This window comes from Mugil cephalus, chromosome 4 (genome assembly GCF_022458985.1).
Source record: "Mugil cephalus isolate CIBA_MC_2020 chromosome 4, CIBA_Mcephalus_1.1, whole genome shotgun sequence".
NCBI classification, from domain to species: Eukaryota; Metazoa; Chordata; class Actinopteri; order Mugiliformes; family Mugilidae; genus Mugil; species Mugil cephalus.
The window spans coordinates 25125097-25149049 of record NC_061773.1 but is presented as its reverse complement, the minus strand read 5'-3'; the positions used below and the strand labels follow the sequence as shown (position 1 = coordinate 25149049).

General features: G+C 42.7%; 1 protein-coding gene across 2 annotated transcripts in view; it reads left to right on the top strand.

Annotated features, from left to right (window-relative positions):
• The window catches only part of LOC125007221 (transcription factor SOX-13-like), a 44755-nt gene extending 27929 nt beyond the window's left edge, over positions 1-16826 (top strand). Inside the window, exons 2-14 of one of the 2 annotated variants that reach the window (XM_047583895.1) lie at positions 1383-1602; positions 1694-1796; positions 3114-3200; positions 4412-4584; positions 4916-4984; positions 5091-5205; positions 9027-9103; positions 9640-9805; positions 10144-10271; positions 12417-12513; positions 12898-13068; positions 14428-14644; positions 16349-16826. In XM_047583895.1, the coding sequence (XP_047439851.1) occupies positions 1384-1602; positions 1694-1796; positions 3114-3200; positions 4412-4584; positions 4916-4984; positions 5091-5205; positions 9027-9103; positions 9640-9805; positions 10144-10271; positions 12417-12513; positions 12898-13068; positions 14428-14644; positions 16349-16646 (1920 nt within the window). In that variant the 5' untranslated portion in view covers position 1383 and the 3' untranslated portion in view covers positions 16647-16826. The remainder of the gene's footprint in view (positions 1-1382; positions 1603-1693; positions 1797-3113; positions 3201-4411; positions 4585-4915; positions 4985-5090; positions 5206-9026; positions 9104-9639; positions 9806-10143; positions 10272-12416; positions 12514-12897; positions 13069-14427; positions 14645-16348) is intronic. The other variant, XM_047583894.1, reaches the window with a different exon arrangement.
• Positions 16827-23953: the final 7127 nt, after the last annotated feature.

Sequence of the window (23953 nt, the reverse complement as noted above, 5' to 3'; positions counted from 1 at the left end):
TGTTCCCGAGTTGGTCGGCACATTCCGCTGGCATTGTTATCCGGCCTGTTTCCTGCGGCCGGCGGCTTTTGTCAGCCTCTCCCCCATTGTCCCAGCTTCCTTTGTTCCCCGGCTCCAACAATGGCTTTTTTTTCTGCCTCTTTATATATATGTGCACTTTTTGCCCTTGTGTGTGTTCTGTTTGTTTTGTTCTGCTGTCTGCTGTGTTTTTCTTTCCTCCTGTTGTAGAGCTGGGAAATAACACGCGCACACGCATCGCACACGGGCCCCCGAGTTGATTTGTTCAAGTTCACCGTGGTTCAGACCTCTCTCACTCAACCTGTCCTCTCTTCCCTTTTCTCCCTTTTCTCCACCGGCTGAGGCGTTGTCTGACTCCAATCCCCTGTAACCTCCCATTATTCACTGTCACACACTCGCGCAGACACACACAGACACACACACATACACACACATACAATGGCTGTTGCTTTAACGCGAGGGCCACCTAACCCTTGACCTTGACTTCAGAAGAAGTCGCCTAAAACAATGGATTTCAGTTAAATGGCCTCATGCCCCCATCGTTCCACACCACATTCCTGTTCCTTTAATTAAAGCTGGTGAGTAACATCTATGAAATGCACACAGGCATTACATCTAACACCTGCAGTATATTTGACTCAGTTATCATTTCTCTTCCCATATATACTCAGACAACAATCACAATTATGCAAGAATGAGTATGTCAGCCATCCTCAGCGCTATAGGCCATTCCATCCCCACCAATGCGTTTCTTGGACTTTATTAGGAGCCAGACTTTAGCCTTTTGTGTTAGCCAAGGACTACACAGCTGTAGGGATGCTCTGAGTGCTGTCACATCTTCGCTTTGCTCCCAAGACAATACCTTAAAGAGGCTACCAGGGTAGGCTAAAGTTGGTACAGATATTTCTCTAAGAGATGAGTCCTTGGTTGATACCCGTGACACAAAGTGAAACATCCCGGTAACTATTTCATGGATGACGGCGATTTTCTCCAGATGTGTTTAAGATACTTGTAAAGGAGGTTGCATTCCAGTTGCTAATTGCCGAAAAGGTTTGCAGGCTAACATGCTTGGATGACTAGGATTTTGCACCTATTTAGCCAGAAATCCGGTATCCTGTTGTGCGCTGGAATCTTATTTGACCAATCATCATATAAACATGATCACTGGTAGCACGCTGCTGTTAGCATTTAGCTAGCAGAACTTCTAGCATGGCTGCATGCTCTTGTGTTAAAGTTCTTTTTTTTTTTACCATCATATTGCAGGAATTATCTTTCGTCATGATCTCGCTGCATCTACAGATTTGCCGTGCCCAACCCTTTGCCACACCCGAATGACACCCAGCATTGTGTTTGTCTTTCAACAGAATGGTTGAGCCCAGCCCTCCAGCGCTGCACCTCCTCTCCAGCGGGGACGTGAGCATGGCGGGCGTAGGTGTCAAGGTGGAACAGGAGGAGTTCGGCGGAGGCGGCGGCGGAGTCAGTGGCGGCTCCGAGCCTCGCAAGACGTCTCCCTCACGCGACTGGTCCGGAAATCAGCTGCTCGAGGCCCGTCAGCTGACCCCACCGCTGTCTCGCTCCCCTTCGGTAAGGATTATCAGGAAATCCAAGCCTGGGCACTTGAGAACGTGAAGGATGTGTCATAGATTAATGTTGTCTTCTCCCTGTGCCTCGGCAGGAGGGTTCTCCGGGTAAGGAGCTCCCTCACAGACAGAGCCCCATGGGACTGAAGGAGGCGAGGATGCATGAACGTTCAGAAGGGCCGTCCAACCTGAAGGAAGGTACGTCTAAACCCTCTGCTCTCTCTGTGTGCTCAGACGTCAGGACTAGACCCAGTCATTCTTAAATCTGAAAAACGAGCTGCCTTAGAATCACCTGTCAAAACAGAACAAAAAATACCTTATTTACAAGCGTGGCTGTTCAGACTGGGTGTCCCATTTTATTAACCCTCAACTACCACACTGTACCAGACGAGTGAGTTGGATATTCGGTCCATCACTGTCCACCATACTTAAATATCTCAACAACTATACTATATATACTACTATAACAGTCAGCTAATACATGGCCGTGATATTTGCAGTCATATGTGCATTATTATGATTATTAGAGCATTAAAAAACTAAAGACATTGGACGAAGTTTCACCCAGCGCGAGCTCAGACATTTAGGCCGCTTGTAAACAATGATAATCAACAGAAATAATTCCCAAACCTCTGACAATAAAGTGTGTTTCAATAGCCCTACCTGCCCTGCTTAGAGACACCATGAGGTAATTTGATGGCACACATGTCGGGGGGGCTTTGATGAAGTCTATCAAAGCCACGGCGGCTGCACGTAATAGTAATGATTAAGGACAGGTAGTTTTGACATCAGTCTAAGAGACTCTAAACGCAGTCGTATTGGGATCCGCACCTGATTCACCTCAACAGGTTGCCTCAGTGTTTACCGAATATAGAATAGTCGTGTCACTGCACCTCCACAACCTCTTTCCTTTCTGCGCCTCCTTCAATGGGAGTCTGTTATTCACCTCTATGCACATCCATACAACCTCCCCCACCAACCAGACTTTGTTGACTCTGTATCTTACGCGTTTAAGTGCACCGCATTCAGCAATTAACAATGCCTTCTGCTGAAAATCGATGTGCAGAAGTGACGGTTTGTCTAGCAGAGCGAGGGTGTTGTTTTGGTTTTGGGTTTTTTCTTTTCTTTTTTTTTTTTTTTGTTGTTGCTGTTCTGTCCTTCACATGTGGAGTGAAAGGCTTCTCTCCAAGCCTCTCCTTGCCCTCAAGTCTTTCACCAGCCTCCACTCCTCGCCTTAAAAATTTTTCTCTTATGCGCTCCACTAGCTGACCTTGGATTGTTCTCTGTCCAAATATTGATTCACTCAAACACTCAAAACTTCTCCCTGATGCACAAACAACCTCTGCCCTTCGACACCTCCGAAGCCTTCTTCAATCAGGGCCATTAGAAAGGCAGACGAGAGCCTCAGAAAGTAGTTCGGTGTCAGATGCATTTTATTTGACAGAATAGATTTTTCGCGCCATCTCCTGCTGCCCGGTGCCGTTCTGCTGAGTACCTGTTGTGTCCTGTTAACAGTAATGCCTACCATTGAGAAGCTTCTGAATGCTGACTGGAAGGAGAAACTTCTGGATAAAAGCACAGCGGGGGCAGGACAACTGAAAGGTCAGCTTTTCAGACACTACCGAAAACTTTGCACCACTTATGCACAATTTATTAACCATTATATTGTTTTTTTTTATATATATATATATATATTTTTTTTTCTTGTTTTATGAAGGAGACAGTGTTATATAACCCCTACATGTTTCATAACCGTGACCTGGCTGCGTGCAGCAGGTCGTTACGTCTCTAACCGGACAACTAAGCCTTCGAAATTGCTGGTTTCATCCTTTGTTTCTTCTAAATTCGGGGCTAGTTAGTAAAAAACAAAAACAGCACATCTGGAAGTCGAAAGAGAAGGAGGAGACTTATTCTAACTCCTTTTTTTTTGTCAGTGTCTCTGTCTCACTGTGTGCTTTAGTGGTAATCTGGGCGTCGCAGGTTTTTATCATTTGACCTTCTTTGATGTTTGCCTGTAGCTGTAATACTTATCAATTATCGGTATTATCTAACATTTCTGGTGTGAACACACTGATATCAGCTTCCTGCTGTGATACTGTATCATTTACAGTATCCTTTACTGGATTTATGTCGTAAAAGGATTTTTTAATGGAGAAATTAGTAAAAAAAAAATAATGGTAAATGCATCTTTCAGGGAGGAGAAAGCAAAGTTTTCCAAAAACATTATTTGTTATAAATTTTGCTCCAGGAAACTGAATTTTACCACAAAGCCGAGTGAAGTCTTTTATTAAAATGTGACAAGTTTCTTGTGAAAATAAGCTCATTGCAAAAGCAAGAGACATTTCTCCTTGTGAAGTGAGAAGATTTATTTGAAGAAAAAAAAGGAACACGAATAAAATAGACAAAAAAACAAAAGAAACAAACAGGAAAAGTGCTGCTATAAAAGTTTCTTCCTGTCGCACGTTTTCTCATAAGGATTAGAAAGGAATGCCAACTATTTTATTTTTTTGTGTTGGACAATTGGTGTGTCGTCACTCTCTTAGGATCTGGTCACGATACAGCGAAGAACTGTCGGCCCCGTCAAATCATTTAGGTGTAGGTGGTCAAAATACAACTAAATGGCTCTGATTGGTTGCGTACAGAGATTTTCTTTTCTTCTCTATCAGTTGAAACAGAATGATATGTTCTGGCTACACCAGCCTAAGACTTTTACGTTAGAAGCTTACAAATTAGCAAATAAACACAGGTTAGTTTGACGTAAAATGAATACAAGATATGTTAACATGGAGAAACATGGTCCTCTGACGTTCCAGGTACCCCGGAGTCTCTGGCAGAGAAGGAGCTCCAGTTGCTGATGATGATCAACCAGCTGAGCGGCCTGAGGGAGCAGCTCCTGGGAGCCCACTCTGAGCAGAGAAACATGGCCGCCCTTCTGCTGGAGAAACAGCAGCAGCAGATGGAGCTGGCTCGACAACAGCAGGAGCAGGTACCGCTCTGAATCTATGCATGCACCCATCGCAACATGCATATTCTGCCAGGAAGCAGTCTGAAATCCTGGGTGTTTCGAATGCATATGAAGATCATGCAAATCTGAGGGATGAAAATTGAAAGCGCCCTTTGTTTGAGATGTCATTTTTGGTCAGGAAAGAACAGCACCGCTGTGCACCTTTACACGTGATGTTCGTTTGATGATCCACTAGCACTTACTTGCACCCTGGAAGCTTGTGTTGGATAATGCTGCATCCAAAACATGTAACTACTGCGTTTAAGGAGAGTTGAAGTAGTAGCAGCTAATGAACAGGTCGTTTTTGCCTCAGATTGCCAAGCAGCAGCAGCAGCTGATCCAGCAGCAGCACAAGATCAACCTGCTCCAGCAGCAGATCCAGGTCAGCTCCTCTCAAGACCTTTTCGCTCTAGTTCGTCAAAACGACTGTCTCAAACGAGTGAAACTAGAACTCTTGGGTAAGCCGTACGTGTCCTGCTTTGTCCCAGCAGGTGAACATGCCCTACGTGATGATTCCGGCTTTCCACCCCAACGCCCAGCAACTCTCGGTCGCCTCTGATCCACAGATGACCTTGCCGCTGCAGCCGATTCCCTGCAAACCGAGTAAGTCATCGAGCAAGTGCGGATAATGCAATGGATCTAAGACGGAGAAGGTTAAGGTAGTTAGAGTAATCTTAGGGTTTATTCTGTTATCAAAGAAATATTTTACGACTCTGGAAAGCCATCAGCCAACAAGCGTTTTAGTTTTCAAGGCGTAGTGCAAGAAGGAAAACAATGGGCTAATACTACTACTACCTTCAATAGTCACTGGAATCTCTTAATAACCAACCAAAGTTTCTATGCACTGGACCTTGAGGGAAATGCTCATTTTGTGAGTTTGTTTAAATGTGTTCGCATGCACTCTGAAGGATGAGCACTCAACTCCGCTTGAAGGCCAGAAACTTAGTGAAGAGGTATCACCACGCGTTGCCATCCGTGAGTGGTTTAGAAGAAAAGCATGTTTATGTGCTTGAGCCGCTGCGTCTGTGTGAATGAAAACAAATTGACAAGATCGATTCATTTAAAGCATTTTTAAATCATCTTCAACCCTTGTTTGAGCCCGTTTTCAACCATTTTGAAGTTTATATTGACTGCACCACAGAAATCAATCATTCAAGTTTCAAATTTTAAATTTTATTCTATTTATATAGTGTCAATAATAATACAAATTAAATCAAGACGTTACACGAAAAACCAGCCTGAAACTTCCAGGACAAGCCTGAAGGCGACGGTGGAAGAAGAAAGAAACGACCTCATCTACTGACAGAGACGTTTTAACTGGACACACTGCTAGCACCGCTGCTAGCGCAACCAGTTTGTTTTTAGCCCGATGGCTAGCAGGACCAGCCAGCACAGACTGCCACCGCTCACCTGTCCACCTGCCTCCTGTGTGAGCTGCCTTTGGCCGAACCAGAAAGTCGTCAAACTGGAGGAAAGAATCTTTCACCAGCTGAGAGAAGACGAGCGACTCACCAGCTGCGTTTCCGTCACAGTTTTTCGATTTCGATAAAGTAATGCTAGTCTCAGTGTCCCATCACAGAGTGACCAATGGGCTCGGAAGTCTTCTCTGTGTTCCACCCTGGGTCGGTCATGGCGCCGTGGGCGGTGGTTCACTGTGGGAAACACGGTTGTAAGCTTGGGACGACATCACCACCCATGTCCTCCTCCAGCTCAGGACCTCTGCCTCTCAAACAGCTTCATCGTGTTGAATAATCAGGTGTATCAGCTTCACTCGCTGGTTCAGACCGAAACATTAGGCTCTGCACCAGCTCTCTCATTCACTCCAAGAATATCAAGTCCAGCAGGTCCTCCACCTTGACCCTTAAAACGGATTCCTTCATTTCTCTAGGCAGGCGTTGGGTTAGAAACTAGTGGTCCAATTTCAAATTGAAAAACTAACCATCTACAATAAGGCAATTAAACAAGCAGAATTTAATAATTCCAGCAGAATGTCAGAAGAATTTGCCCTCCACTTCAGCAGTAAAACAGAGTATCAGATCCCAGCTTATGAAATTTAACACCCCAGAACCTTTGCTTCTAAACGAAAAACACTAGAGAGGTTCATCCCGTTTGATGCAGAGATGCTTAGAGAACTTATTTCCCCAATTAAATCCAGCAACCTGTGTTTTAGATCTCATCCTATTTGAGTGTAGACGGGTGCTGCTGTGGTTAAAACCCTTCTGAAGAGAAGCAGCTTGGATCCCACACTTCTTAATAACTGCAGACTAGTGTCCAATCAGCCATTTTTTAAGCGAGATTTTAGAGAAATATGAAAAGTGCTTTGTAAATAAAGTCTGATTGATTGATTGATTGATTGATTGATTGATTGATTGATTGAGGTGCTCCCACGCCTTTTTATCATAGAAAATCGAAGGACTTCAGCTGAACAGTGCAGCTGTACACTTGTACAGTTAGGGGGCTACAGAGGCTACGGCTGAGAAAGCCACAGCTCTGTCAGATTTGCTTTCACGAGTCTTCATATCTTGCGGGCGACCTTGTCTCCTCTGTCTCTCGGAACTTAAAGACACAAGGCCGGCCTTTTCAGCGTCTGCAGACGGAATTCGGAGAGTAGCCATTCATTTGCTTTTCTCTCTTTCAGCGTGCGAGTGCCTCTGAATGTTTTGACAGATGAATGTAAAAAATGTAGAAGGATTGCCGCATTGTGTGGAGGAGGCTGCTTGTAGACAGAAAGTTCTTTGTAGATGTACTGTATGTATCTCATTTGAATGAAGCTGTTTCCTTTCATTTTTTCGAGGGTGTCTTCTATTTGTTTGCACGTTTGCATATAACCACACCATGAAATGGACATTGTGTTTTGTGGACTTTGCCTCCGTGTCGTAATACAGCCCCTTTTTTTTTCTTTTTTTCTTTTTTAACCGCGCTGTGAATTGCATTCTCTATTCAGAATAACCTTAGCGCTCTTTCAATAAAGGTTGGACATGAAGTTTCACACCCCCAGACATTGTCGCTCTGCCAGATCTTGAGTAAAGTACATGGCGCTGCTGCAAACCGCTTGGGTGATACGTCTCTGCCGTTGGTGACTGTGGTGCTTAATCATTTTTCTAATCTAGTAATATATATATATAGGTAATATAAAAGTGTCACTGTATTAAGTGAACCTAAATGTGAATTGTGCAAAGTTGTGGTGGTTATCACAGCACGATGTGTAGTGAAAATGTAAATGCTAAAGTGACCTCATAGCTTTATTATTATTATTATTTTATCCTATGTGATGAAGCTACTGGACACTGAATTTCCCTTGGGATAAATAAAATATCTAATCTATTCTAATCTGATTTAATCTAATCTGATCTAATGTAATCTAATCTAATCTAAGTATTAATGTGTTTTTAGTAAAATATGTTACTGGAAATCATTAACTAAAAGGAGATTTTTAGCCATATATTATGACTTTTCTTAACCCTTTGGCTGGCGGTTGATCTTCTTTTGCAATAGTAATAGTAGTATACAATAAGAAATTTGCCCATGTGTGAACACATTATATATACAAATATCTAAGCTGTGGCTTTTATACTTTTTGAGGTAAAATGCTTTTGAACAGACGAACGTAGCTCAAAAATATACAACATACAGCTTCAGTATTTATATTGTTTGAATCTGTACAATCGTGTGAAGATTTTAACAATGACATGTCAAAATACTCAGTTTGCAGTGCACGCTGTTAATATGGATTAAAGGTAAATGATAATTAATCGCGATTAATCGGATTTTTTTCAAGGGGTTAAATTTGAAATCAAAACCTAAAATATATACAGTACAATGTTTAAGCTCAGAAATGTTGAAAGTGCATTCAGATATTATATTTCAGAAATATTAAATATTAAAAACAGTTTTTACAACTCTCATTGTCCCTCTGGGATGTATTTACCGAGGGGTTGGCATGGCAACTGCTGGTCGACATTATGTCACATCCTGTTTCTGTAGTGTCACATAACTAACTAAACTTAAACTAATCCAAAACATTATATTAACTACCCAAAAATGACTGAAACCATCTTGGAAAAAAATAAATAAAGAAATGACGTGTATTAGTTCGCTCTAAGTCCCATCCACTAACATGGAGGGGGCGGAGCTTATGACCTATACTGCAGCCAGACACCAGGGGGAGCTCTACTTGCTTTGGTCTCACTTTTGAAGATCGGTTCCCGCTGTCCATTTTTTATACAGTCTAAGGGTTAGAAAGTATAACTCACCACAATTCAGCGAGTTATTTTTTATGTGGGCCGACATACAATACAGGAGGCGTCGTCTAACTACCTGCAACAGACAATGGATGTTTATGTTTATGACTTCACCCAACTTATGTATGTATGTTTAAATCTATGTATTTAACTGTGGAAAAAATGTTCTTTCACCCTTTACAGCTGTGGACTATCCCATGCAGCTGCTCCAAAACACTCACTCCACCCCTGTCAAGAGGAGCAGTGGTTCCTTCCGACAGGTACAATATCTCCACTGTTTCAATACATTTGTTCGGCAGCAATTTGTTCAGCTTTTAGGATTTAATAGTGTGTTACAGCAGCGTGTTTGGCTACTGTGCAATGTGTGTGTGTGTGTGTGTATATACTGTGTGTTTAGTTTAAGGAATGCTAAAGAAAGTGAAGCCTTCCAGATTGAACAAATAATATTCTTTTCAGGTGTCTGGGAGGCTTTAGGAACACTCCACACCCACCGTTCAGAGGTTTAATGTGTGTGGTATAGGTGTGTGCTTGTGTATGTCTGTGTATTGTGAGTTGTAATTGCACAGCAGGTTCTCAGGCAGGACTAGACGAACACGGCTTAGACAAATAAAAGGGAAGAGAGGATGAGGGTAACTTAAAGACAAAAGGCAGAAAGCGCTACCAAGGTGTGACAGATGTGCTCTGACATGCCGTATGTGGCGTGCGTAACCAGAAAACATGCACATCCTCGCCCTTTGTGGTTATGGTTGAGTGTGTATAAATAGCTCCACCCCTGCCTGCTCATCTGTGTGTTTAGGAAGCCAGTCAGCCCTTGAACCTGACCTCCAAGCCTAAGGGGCTCGAGCTGGGAAAAACACCCAGTCCACAGGCCATGGAGCTGGGGTCGCTAGGCCTGCAAGGGACCTACAGACCCAGAGACCTCCAGAGAGAGGTGTCCCACAGCCCGCCACGATCCGCCCTAAGTGAGTTCACTTTTTTATGGAGTACATAGATCCTTATCTATCTATCTATCTATCTATCTATCTATCTATCTATCTATCTATCTATCTATGAAACTAGTAAAACTGCCTCACCGTTCTACTTAATTAGATGAATGTTTTCTTGAGATAACAAGATAATTCGTCTCAAATAACAAACAGATTAAACCGCAACGGCAAGCCGAGAATTGCAAAGCAAGTCGTTCTTGGCTGCCGTGCATTGGCCTGTCCAAATGTCTAATCTTGAACTTGTTCCTCGTGTTTTTTTTTTTTTGTTTGTTTTTTTTTTTTTTTTCCTCCTTGTGCTGTATTTTAATCTTGAGGTTTCCTAGGAGACGGCGACGTGGTCACCCAGGCCATCCACGACGCCCAGCAGCTCCTGAGGAGTCACAGCGGTGGAGGCCGGGAGAAGGAGAGGGACAGAGACAGAGATGGCGGCGGAGGAAAGATGGTGAGCTTACGTCGAACCTCCCCGCTACCTTTTCAAACGTGGGCCTCTTTATAGAAACGGAACGGTGTTTTTTTTTTTACTCCGAAAATGAATCCAGTTAGCAAAAGAGGCCAGCGCTGACTAGAGTTTGGGTGGCGTTTGCTCCAAAGCTAGCCAGGCAGATGAGCGCACAAATATAAATGACACACCAACGTAGGCTACGTGCGTAGTTATGGCGTCAAGGTCCCGCAGTACCTTAAACGAGCCTTTAGTGGGACGGCTATTAGGCTACGTAAGGGGTCTTCAACGTTTTAAAGGTCAAGGACCCCCAAACTGATGGAGAGATACCTTCTATATGTGTTCTATATCAAACTAGGTCTAGTGCTTTTTATAAATATACATTATTATTATCATTTTGCGTTCAATATTAAGCTATTCAAATAAAGCTCAGGTTCAAATATTATTTTTTTTTATTTCAAACATGTGCAACAGTAGGTTGGCCGTGCAACTGCGACAAAAAAATAAACATACTTGACGTAAACATACCTCACATACGTGGGATTTCACCTGGCAACTGAATAGACTGGGGGAAAATTAAAAAAAAAAAAAAATGTCTAATCAACCAAAGATTTTCCGACCCACCCTGCAGTACCTCTGCAGACCCTCTGGGGGTCACGGACCCCCTGTTGAAGACCTACGGGCTACATGCTAACTAGCATATGGCAGCAGCACAAACATAAACTTAACCAGATGTTGTGTGTCTGATCAGTCCCTTAGCACTTTAGCTTAGCACAACTATTGTGTTCTGCAGTTAACCAGCAAACATTTGCTTAGCTACACATAGTTATTGCTATGTGCTCTGCTTTGGTCCCTACCAACTCCTGAAGAAAGAACCGTATGTGTTGCTTTCTCCGCTAAATGCTTCACGGTGTCAGTCAGGCCGGCCGCTAACTTTACAGAGCAGGTATTTTAGCGTAAATCTTGCCGCTGACATTCATTTCAAAAGGCGGCATGTCAACAAAGAAAAGAATCAACAGTGAAATGTGGGATTCAAATTCCCTGTAACTGAACAAAGGGAGAATGAGGATGGAGTCTGTCTCCGTTTCTCTGACTGACCGGGGTCCAAATGAGGGGTCAGAGTTCGGTTTACAGTCGCAGGGAGTCACGCTCCGCCTCAGGATTTAACCAGCGGATCCCAGCTGTGGTGTCCCCACACACACAAGCACATAGTTACAGCTCGGTAAACTCTATGAAGTGAACCGTAAAAACTGCTCTTATCCTGCAGTGATGTGCAACATGTTGTAAGTCTCAGAACTGTGTATTTTGTCCAGAATGTTGATTGTAGGGGGGAAAAAAAAACTCCTGGCTGTTATTTTGTGTTTTGGTTCTTGTAAAAATGGTCTTCTATTCCGGTCTTGGTTTTCATTCTTTGAGGTGGCTGAAGCTTTGGTCTCAGCCTCGTCCTGAGCAACAGCTGTTGCAGCCCCACAATACCACAAAGGCCTCAGTGTGGCATTGACTGAGCCACCTGCCCTCTTCTCTTTGTCCACAGTAATACTGTACTCTGTGGCTCTCCTCCTCCTCCTCCTCCTCCTCCTCCTCCTCCTCCTCCTCCTCCTCCTGCTCCTCCTCCTCTCCTCCATTATACTCCTCCATCTCGCCTTTGCCGCCGCGTTAACACCACTACAGTTGACTGACCTATTTTGGTATCACACTTCACTCCGCTGCATGGGGATAAATAACGTTTTAGAGCTCGGGGAAACGGAGCGATAGATATTACACTGGCAGAAAGGTAGTTTTGCAAATTCTCCGGTTGTTACATTCCCACCTCTGCCTCCTCTCCTTCACCTTTCCTCCCTCAAACAATAAACACCACCCCTCCCCACCTCTCCCCCACCCTCCACCCTCCTCTCCATAGCGTCGTAACATCCTGTCTTTGCATTTACAGCTCTGCATTTCAGCAGCAGCTGATATGGCGAGCATGCCGTGTCTTTACCTTAAATAGAAACTCTGCGCAACACGTGAACACACCCCAGGAGCATTGAGTCACTCTTTTTTACTGCAGTCCAAATTCAAATTGTCTCTTTGTCTGCTGATGGAATATTTGTTTGACGTTGCAGCGCGTCTGTCTGGCTTCATCTATCTTTGTCTTTTCTGTGTCTGCAGGAGTATAAAGCTTCTCCCCGCAGCGAGAGGATCTCTCACTGTGAAGACAGACACGGCCTGCCGTCCACTGAGGATCACCTCAGCAGTGACTCTGAGAGTAGGTGTCCCTCCCTGTTTAATGCTTCATATTAACGTTCCAACCAGCAAAATTACCCTTATTCCATACGTGTTTTCTCATCATTTAAACCACCACCATGTGCTTGTGTTCAATCAAAATCTCCATGAGGTGTTTGTAGCTTTAATGAGAGAGACGACGAACGTTTCCGGTAAAAACTTCGAAAAAAATGCGAATAATTGTTCAGGAACGGATGTTTGTGGGAGAAGGCGACTAAAGATTAGCGAGAGATATTTACCAACTTTAAAGTTGCGAGTGGAAAGGTTAATATCGAGAAGTGAGCCACTCCCAGGAAGAAACAAGTGGAGATATCCTGAAGAATGACTAACATATTCCGAACCCAGCCAGTAACCTTGTTTTCTTTAGGTGCCCTGCCCGTCTCGGCCCCGGGCGGCTACGCCGAGGCCCGGCCTCCGGCCTCCTCGGGCCACATCAAGAGACCCATGAACGCCTTCATGGTCTGGGCCAAGGATGAGCGCAGGAGGATCCTGCAGGCCTTCCCCGACATGCACAACTCCTCCATCAGCAAGATCCTGGGTGAGCCCAGCGCTGGGTAGGGGTGGGTTTCACTTGACGTCTCTATTCTGAGACACTGCCTGGCACATGTGGGGGCATTAGCAGCCACCTGCTCCTCCCCCAGCAGCGCACACAGTCCCAACACACACACACACACACACACACACAGGCCTGAATCCCTTTCCTTCGACCCAACATTTAAGTTTCTTTGTATTGTTGGAAGCTTGTTTGGTTCGGAACGAGTTCAAACAGGGATTTTTACTCCAAACTTTAAGACATAAGGATGTGCTCACTAGCCATTTAAAGTGTTAGCTCTGTGGTTTTATCTATTTTATTTAAGAGAAACTTATATGCGCTAAATTTTAAATGAATTTCTGAACAAGCTGTCTTGGCAAATGTGAGGAGTTCAGCTTAAACGTTGACAAACTTTGCCATTTGCAGTCATTTATTATGACGCCCTGTAAAGATGTTTGGTGCTCAGAGCCCTTTCACACTCACAGTAGCCACTCATTCACACACCTTCACACACCAGTTCCGAGCACTGACTGGGAGCCACTGGGGGTTCGGTGTCACGCTCAAGGACACTTGGGCGCGTTCCAGGGATTGAACCGCGAACCCTTTCGCTTCACGGACGACGGGGAAAACAAAAGGGTTTTATAAAACAAAAAGGAAAAGTGAAATTAGCAGCGTGGAGGTGCTGTGTGGCATCGTCCTGTATCTGACACTAGTGGAAGTCTGATGGTTTCGTGACATTCAGTCCAACAAAATTTCACTCGGACTTGAAAATGTCTGCATGAGTTGCAGTTTTAATCTCTTTTTAACGATGTTTTTATTTATGAATGAATGTATGATGCTGATGCTGCAAAGACGGAGTTGGTTTTTATTTCCATTCTAGTCTTTTCTTAGGTCAGTTTGGCCTCTTATTTCTTTAATTAAAAGAATAAAGTGCCATTTGTGCATCCTCTACCCATGAAAGCTGGTATTATGGAGGCTTGTATGGAAAGATGCACGAAGTCCGTTCTGTTGCAGTTTCAGAGGATATAATGAATAAAGATTTATATAAATTAAATATAACAGACAAGAGTTGTAGCCCATAGTGTGACTGAGTGAAAACGCAGCAACCGACTCTTCCTGTTTCTTATAAAACCCTTTTTAGCTTTTGTTTAAATAAGGGAAAAGTGGGCCAGGACATCTCTTTGTGTGTGGTATCTAAGCAAATAATAATAATAATACTCAGCTTTTACTAAATAGGAAAAAAAAAAAAGAAGAAGAAGCGAATGAGTCAATGAGCGACGCAGACTAACGCCGGCCCTGTTGTGTCGCTGGAGATGTTCTGTGAATGAGCTCACCTCCTTTGTGCTGACGGGTCTTTGTCTCCAGGCTCCAGGTGGAAGGGCATGTCCAACCAGGAGAAGCAGCCGTACTACGAGGAGCAGGCGAGGCTGAGCCGGCAGCACCTGGAGCGCTACCCCGACTACAAATACAAGCCGCGGCCCAAGCGCACCTGCATCGTGGAGGGACGGAGGCTGAGGGTGGGCGAGTACAAGGCCATGATGAAGAGCCGCCGGCAGGAGCAGAGGGCCACCTACACGCACAGGTAGAAAGCACAGGGGGGCGCCGGCGTGCACCGCGCAACGCCGAGGTATAATGTGAGAGAATTTGTCCCTGGCACACAACGCCGCGCAACATGAGTTTGCGCTGCACATCCACACACTGCAGCAGACAATGAATCCCGACTATGAAAGCTCCTTTTTTTCTTTTTTCTTTTTTTTTTTTTTATTCTCGAAGACACAAACAAAAGTGAAGTGTGGAAGCCGCAGCTGGGCTGTTTTTCAGTCTGTCCTTGACGATGAATAGACTCCCTCGCCGTCGGTCCTGCCAACTCCTCCAACTAGTTAAGCTGAGGAGTTCGGAGCACGGAGACTGTTTACGGTGCTTGTTTTTGAGTTCTTTCTTGCGCTTTCCTCCACCCCGTCACATCTGTTCTCTTTTGAACTCCTTTTTGAGGACAAGACATCAATATGAGACTGTCAAAGTGGACGGAAAAAATCAAAACTAATCTCGAAGGAACTTCTCGGAGATCAATCTTGAGCCTGGTGCAGTGAAGGTTCGGCCCCAATGCATGGAACGATTAACTCATCAGCATCTACAGACGAGTGAAGACATGATGCCGTGTTGTTGTTTAACAGGCTGTTGGTCCTTCTTTACCGTTTTTGGCCGATGTTTGAAGCTGCTTTTTTTCCTGACATTTATATGAGAACAAATGTCGCAAGTTTAACCAAAAACATAAACATTTATTGAACTCAAAGAATATTTAACACTCTCATGCAAACAACTTCCAGCTTCCGGTTGCACACACTCTGTTAGTTTTGTGTATGTGCACATAGAAATATATTTATATATGTATTGGCATCCAAGTATCAGTCGATACAAGTAAAAAAAAAAAAAACACAAATATCGTCCCGATCTATTATCTACTGGCCGTCTGATATATCGGTCGATCTCTATCCTGGTTTATTTGGTCGACTCAAACACAGCGTTACTAGAAAGAAGCAAAACATTCTTATATTCAATCAAATTATCTTGTATTAAGAAAAAAATAAGCAACAACATTCTTGTCTGAACAAAATGTAAGATGTCTTAGATACAAGGATTTTTGGCTTTCTTGAAATTCCTCTTTGCAGACACAACACAACCAAGAACTTGTTTCTTCCCTCGTGCTGAAAGCAATATTTTTATTTTACGCTGCACGTGGCATGAGTCTGTGAACGACACGTCACAGCAGCCGCCAGCGGAGGAGAGTCGGTCACTTCGCCGAAAAGTTCAAGATGTTCAGTCTGTTGCTCGAGGACACAAGTGAAAATAAAATCAAGTCCTGATTTTGAATTGAATCTGCAATTAAACGCATTTCACGTGTCTGTTAATATTTAGTGACACATAAGAGACGTCCGGTATGTTTTGTTAATTTTTAACAAATAATTCATCATCCGTTGCTTTTGAAGTTTGAATCTTTTCAGGAAATGATTTCACCTCTTGTTTCTGAGTAAACCCAGAACAACATCTGGCATCTGATTGGTTTTAGGTTTCGGTTTTATCCAGGTTGCGTGCAGAGCTATTTTTTTTTTCCACCTCTGTCCCGGTTGAAACGCGTCCCATGACGGCGCGTTCCCACACTCATATCTGATAAGAACCGTAATTATGTTCTGTTTGTCATGCGGTCACGGTGGACACGTCTAAATGTAGAGAACCTTGAGAAGTTTTGAAAGTTCATCACCCAAATCTGTTCTTCTCGTCTTTGCAGTCAAACGGACCCCCAGCAGATGCATTTCTCCCACGCTGACGGCCAGTACCCGGGCGGGGGCGGCTCGGTCTCGGTCGCGGCCATGCCCTTCCACCCCGCGCTGCTGGAGCACTACCTACCGCAGGTCCCGCAGGCCCCGCGCAGAACCGAGGGCCAAGCGCCGGCCACCTCCCTGCCCCGGGACCGAGAGAGGGAGCGGGAGAAGGAGCGCGAGAGGGAGCGACCCCCCTACAGCGAAGGAGAGGAGAGCGACGGCGGGGAGAGGAGCGAGGGGGAACTGGTGCTCCTGACAGACTGAGGGGAAGGTGGGAATTTGTAAAGGAGAAACTTAACAAAAGATAAGGAATTGGGGGAGAGGTGAGTTTGGCGGAGGTGAAAATGGGCCTCTGTTTAATGGCAGTCAGAGTGGAAGGAGGATAAACATAGGACGGATTGAATGAATCAAAAAAAAAACAAAAAAAAAAAGGAAATGTCATCCCTCTCCTCACACAGACACACACACACATAAAGGCGGGCTTTCATTATTTCCCTCTATGTATATCATGTCATCGCTTCCTTTGTGTTGGAGCCCTGATTATTATGTTTAAGGTTTAGTGTTTAATCTGCCTTGCTTCTTGTTTTCTCCCCGTGTTGATTTTGACTAACAGTCATTGGAGGAAAAACTCTTAAAGAAGTTCAACAGAATACCTGTTTTCACCTGTTACACAGCAGAGGAGCTCAGCGATCCCATTACTATAGCACTGTACTGCCCCCTGCAGGTAAAGCATAGTTATTACCAAATAGCACCCAGAGAGATAAATCTCACCGAAAGCTTGTCTGGTGCTGCAGAAACATAGGAAAAATTAAAAAAAAAACATAACCAGGATCAAAGGTGGACATTTAAGGATATATTTAAGCAATGTGGTATTACTTACCCACAATCTCAACACAACAGAGGCGAAGAGTGCAGCGAACGAGCCACATTTGATGGGAAGTAGAAATAAAGAGGGATTACTCCTCAAGGCCAGTTCATGGTTGATGTATTCTGGAAGCCAGACCAAACAAAACGGCTCTGATTTTGTAGACAATTGCGTGGGTGTTTTGTTTTTTTCTTTGTGTGTCCGTTGGAACACGCCCCGTCTTGAAATCCCAGTGACGAGTTACCAGACTCATATTCTGATGAGTGTTACTGGGACTCGCGCTGCTGTTTGTGCATCTGATGATGAATTTCACTCTCTGCCCATGTCTGGACTGCATATGTTTTTTTGTTTTTTTTTTTATTTTTGCACTATGTTTGTGCAGCATCGCACACCCTGGGGATCTCCATCTATTCTCGCTTTCTGTCGTTCAGCCGAGCTAACGCCTGATCCACGTTTGCATCACTGTAATCAAAGCAAACGCCTCGGATCCGAGCGTAGATTCATAAAACCGTGAACTGGCCTTCGGGGGGAAGAAACGTGCGATGAGATGAGTCGTGTGTCTTCGGGAGACGAGGACTAGCAGCAGTTTGATAGTTTGTCGATGAATGTTTTCTACATTCTTTTAATGCCACACACTTCTTCTCCTGCAGTGCTTTACAGGCACATGACCAGTGACTCCTGTTAATGGGAGAGTGTCCCAGGTTATCAACAATCAAACCTTCCTCTCCTCATGTGTACATGCTGTATTTATGTGTCCATCAGTTCCCTCTCCACAGCAGGGTGGGTTGACCTCAGCCTTGCTTATTCTTTTTTTTTGTTTTCCTTTTTTTAATACCTCTGTGTTTGGTTCTTCGAGTGTTTATTGATTGTCGTGTTGAGCACCTTCTATGTGTGTAATCCAGACGTCTGCCGTGTTTCGTTTTGTTTTTTTTGTTTTTTTTTTTCTTCTGAGATGCAGCTTCCTGCAGCAAACTGCAGAAAATATCCACATACGACATGTTATTATTTGTTTTGTTAATATTATTATTTTATTATTAATCTTGAAACATTTTTCAGCTGAAGTTCCATCTGAATATGAGGATGGTTCCCGGTCCGCGGTTATTTCTGGCTTTGTCCAAAATTCACTCACAGTAATAATTCTAAGAGTTAGTAGTGTATATAATACTGAGGTTAGCGTGTAGCGGGTACATTCACACACTCCGAATTCGGACATTCAAACAAAACATAAACATATTTGACCGTGCGTTGACATTGGAGGGAGCTGTCTACCGGTAGGATGTATATAAACCACAACACCCTGCGCTTCATGGGGGTTGACACAAAAGCAGAGACATCTCAATTATATATAATAACAAGTGGAAAGAATCAACTTCTGGGTTCAACTTAGCGATGACAATACAACCCGTGATCCAGATGTTAAGCACTTATTAGAAGTTTGGTAGTGAGTCTGGTCCGAGTACTAAATAAAACCACTGAGAGTGTTTTAACCTCCTGAGACCTGAGCTTTTATTTGGTCTGCATTTTTAACGTCTCTGAGCTATTTGCGATCAGTAGGACCTAAGTAGTTTTTTGAAAAAACAAAACAAAACAATGTCCTCATATGTGGACACTGGGATTATTTTAATAAACAATATTTATTTGAATGAAGTCACCCGTGTGTGACAAAATATAAAACTGTTTATTTTAATACCTGTACATGGTTAAGCAAAAAGAGAATTGCAAACAATGAAGTCCCAACGTCCTCAAACGAGTACTTGCTAATTAGCGACGTTGTAGCCTGTTGCTGTTTATTAAATTTGTTAAATTTTCAGGTCATATCGAAATAGAGACGATAACAAGCATAAATAGATGAGTTTTAACTGTAAAATTTGCTCCTCGTCCACTTTTGTCCTGCGATCATGTTTTTACCGACTATTGCATTGACCCTCTTTTACCACTAGATGGCAAACTCAATTGTCCACTAACGAGGACAACGGGTTTATACAAAGCAGAGGAAGCTGCTATAAAACCTAAAACTTAACGCCCCGTATGAGGACACATGGTCTCAGGAGGTTGAAGGCGTGACTCGGAAAACACAGACACAGCGGTTTACACAGAAAATGGGAAAATTCCAGTAACAGAGCAGCTAACGATGCTAACGATAGCACGCGTCGTCAATGGACCCGAGGTCCCTAAGCTGTGTGAACGGTTTTATTTACTAGTTAAATGTATAGATGTTTTAATTAGTTCATGATTATAGTTTTGTGTAAGAAGTTCATACAGTTTAAACTCCAAGAAGGAAAATACCAACTCTTTCCATCTGAAGTGAAGGTGGTTGTGGAGTATAAAATCCCAAAATCGTTAAATAAATCAGTCCCAGGAATAAATCTGTTTGGCCAACGGCGCGTCGCTGTTGGTGTTGTTATTCTTCTCACCACTCACTAGACTCGCTGACCACTGAGACAATTTAAACAAAAAAGACACAAATCACACCGCTGATAAATCACAAAAAAGCGGCAAAAAAAAAGACCAACGTCAGACCTCAGGGTTTGGGTCACATCCTGATGCTGTTGTTTTTGTTTGTTTGTTATTTTTCTTGTGTGCGTGTGTGTGTACAGACATAAAAACAAAATCAGAGAAAGATTGTTTATGAGATATTCTGAAGAGTCACCTGTTGTTACCCCTGCTGATGTAAATATAGAAAGAGACTTTATTTTGTTTATAAGAGATTGTGTAATTTAAAGGTGTACATTTCTCTATGTTTTCAGAGTTTTGTGTTGTTTTTTTTCGTTTTTGTTTTTTGAAAGACAATAAATTGGTTGTGTTAATTGTGTTTGGTATGATTTTTTTTTTTTAATTATTTAATTTTTTTATAATTACATGATTTTGTTTGAGGCAGGCTGGTGCATAGACTGTATATAAATATGGACCCTTGCATTGGCCAAACTGATGCTATTTTCCCGGGGATACGGACGGCGCCTGTCTATGGTCTGGTCATTAAATAGCTCCTAAAAGGAGGAGCAGACCTCTCACTACAGCTCTCTGCAGGAACTCATTACAAATTGTGTTCAGGGTGAATCAAGCTATATATTATTATGGCCTGGTAGTGGTTGGATTAAGCATCTACTCAGGCTATGTTTTCTTTACAGGATGGGCCTTAATCAGGTGTCAGGCAGCTATCAGAAAATAAATAAATAAATAAATAAAAACACAGCAACCACAATAAAATATATTAAACCTGTGTGTTTGGTCAAGTTATTCTTCTTATGTCCCATAATAACCAAAGATAATTCCCTCAGGGGTCTGATATCTTCACACCTTGCCGTCAAGGATTGTCATTCCTATGGGGTGGGGGGTGCCTGGTCTGATTTGGTCTGATCTATGTGGGGGCTACATGTCTAAGTAACATCCACATGAATGAACGTCGGGTCCAAAAGTTTCCCAGCAGAACCTTGAATTGTCACAAGACGGTTTTAATGTCATTCACTTCACCCGTCAGTGGTCATAATGTTATGCCTGATCGGTGAATACTCCTATTACGATGTGTTGATGTGAACTGTTTTATACCCACAATTGTGAGAGGTGTCGTACTCTGTCCAGTGTGAGAGTTGACTGGAGGCCACGTCTCTGGGCTCCTGTGTTGGTTTACATGTGAGGCCTCTTTTATATCAGGTTATATGAATACGTCCTTTAAAATAAGCATTTTAACAGTGTCTCCAGAAAACAGTTTGAAGGCAGCACACTCCATCTCCGTCACCTGTCTCCATAGCAACTAGACTGAAACACTTCAAACCAACATAATATAACTACCATATCAATGCGTAAAAGGTCTAGTGCATATGTCTTCAACAGGGGGTCGCAAAATCTTTAGTTGATTAGACGTGTTTTATATATATTTTGTAATTTTACCCCACAATTTTCCGACACTGTTGCAAAAGTTTGAATTGAAAAAATTAATAGTGGCAAAAAAAAATAAAATTGTTCAAGGCCCTCATCCTCAACGATCACTTAGTCCTCTCTAGGGTTGCTGGAGTCTATCCCAGCTGTCAATGGTGAGAGGTGGGGTTCACCCTGGACAGGTCGCCAGTCCAAAATATATACTGTATATATATATATATATTTTACTCACTTTAAATAAAGGCTTTTTAAATTTTGGACCAAGAGTGCCTTGGCAACTTTCTTCATTTGCCACAATTTGCCAGCCCTGCACCAAAGAGCACCTTCAAGGTTTTATTTTTTTACTTATTCACAAAAAGAAGCACTTAGAGCACATGATATTTAAGTTAATAAAGTGGGAGCGCGTGATAAGCAGTAAACAGGTGATGGCCAGGGGGAAGGAGCATAAACAGGACATGTGTCTTAGATAGAGGCTGGCGTTGTTATAGTGTGTATTGTGGTACTGTGGTGTTGCCCGTGAGGAAAGAGAATACAACATGTTCATTCTTAATACTTAGTGTGAAATTTAAGGAATTTTATATTTACTTATGTGGTTTTCTGTTTAATGTAGCTCCTATTACGTTCCCTTCTCAGGACCAGCAATGATGTTCCTGCATGTTTAATTAAAAAAATTAACCATTAAGATCTACATATAAAATACAATCACTGTAATTGACATTGATTTTGTGAAAAATTACCTATTTTACATTTTATTTATTTGTTTTAAATTGATCCACCGACTTAAAACCAAGAAAAAATGATCGTCCTATCCAGCCCTGGCTCTGTCTTTGCTGTGTTTTCTGCAGACAGTCTTGTCTGATGCACATTTGGGCCACAAAGACCAGTGTTTTTCACCATTTTTTTATATGAACGTCTTGCTTGGGGTAATAGCAGTTTCCTCATTTGGTTCAAAATCTGAATTAGGAGACTCATAACTGACCTCAAGAAGGTCTTCACCCCTTATATATGAGGGAGGTGGGCATCGATTTCCTTTGACCTGCAACGTAGCAGGAGGATTTACAAGCAGAGAGGTATTAAAGAGTTTCCCAAGATCCCATTGAGGGAAAAAAAAAGATATAAAAGTGATGTTTCTTTAGGATTGTGTGCTCTGATCACATCTGACTGAAGTATCCCAGCTACACAAGCAAACAGACAAACCCTAATAATCAATGGTGACATAAGCTTCTTATGTTAAATAAGAAACCAACTTTCCTACTCCCACAATCCACCCGTATGTGATATTTACTCACCCACCGTGTTCCCCAGAGTTGGATAAATGAGAAAAAGTGTTTTTAAATTGGTTCAGGCATTGTGCTAATCCAGCAGTGCAGCTGTTAGCTCTAACGTAGCATAGTTGCTGTAATGTAGCTTTATCCAATATACAGTTGTTCCCAAAAGTCTGAACACTGCTGCCATGTGCAAAGACATGAGGCAGCACCTGAAAACCAGCCATGTCGGTGTGTTGGGGGTTTTCAGGTGCTGCCTGGTGTCTTTGGGCCTGGCAGCGATGCTTTACCGGAATATTGTCCCAAATCTATATCTGCTCCAGACAATCCCTTCCTGTTAATTGCATTGATTTGTACTCGCTGTGAATGCCCATTTAGCTGAGAGTCCTGGCCCCTTTGAGTGCTCTCGGGGATTCAGGTCATGTTACGTCCAATAAACCAAGCTGAGGGAAGAAAGATGGATATGAAGATGGGTTTCTGGGACCATCGCTGGGTTATTACAGTACCATTCATTGGTAACAGGATCAAAACAAAGTTGTCCAATCACAGGTGAGTATCTGGCCCTTACAGGCCCCAAGTCACGTGAGTTTCAGGTTGGCGCCACCTATAGACGTTCCCGGGAATAACCCAAATACCCACCAGTCACCTGGAGAAGCTGGATGAGGAGTGACGTCCAGTGTCCCTTGTTTTAAGCTTCATTCTTTGTTGCCCTTCTTCTTCTTCCCTGCTACAGGGTATTTAACATACTAATGCTATATTGAATATATTGAACCAAAACCACAATAGAACTCATTGAACGGCTGCTGTAATTATCAGCCACAAACCCTGTTTACATTTTGTCTAATGCACATTGTAGATTCTAACATGGAATTTAATCAGGTTTATTGACCCTGACTCAGTTTTATCAGCTTTTCACCTACACTTGCTAAGAATAGGTTTGTTTCATTACTGGCTCATTACTTTGTTTCTTTAATTACTATGACTTAAATATATATAATACAGTTAACATTATTTTTTCACTACTTGACACAAATTACACCCTTATGAAATCAGCTATTAACTTCAGATATAATTACACTCACTCAGTAGCTCAGATTCAATCCAGCCATTTTTTTTATCCTCTAAGTTTAAGTAGAGCTTAAACTGAACAAATCAGGTTATGTTTACTTTTCTCGAGGCTATGAGTTTGAATATTTTCTTCAAATAAAGTCAGGTGTTTGTAATGAAGATCACTTGATTTCGTATTTTGATTCTCGTGTTGGTTTGGACCACATTATGTAACCTTTTTATGTTTTAATTGTGTTGCAATGTTGCTTTGCAGGACACTTCAGGGATCACTGTCTTTATTTTATAGGTTATGACCAGCGTACAATGTGTTTAACCTTCTAAAACCTGAGCTTTTATTTGTTGTGTGTTGTTGATTTCTCCAAGGACCTAGGAAAAAATAAAAATAAGGACATTTAATCCCAATGTCCTCAAACGAGTACTCACTTATTAGCGACGCTGTAGAATTTGTTAAATTTGTATGTTGTATCAAACTAGAGCAGTTAATAAGTATAAATGGA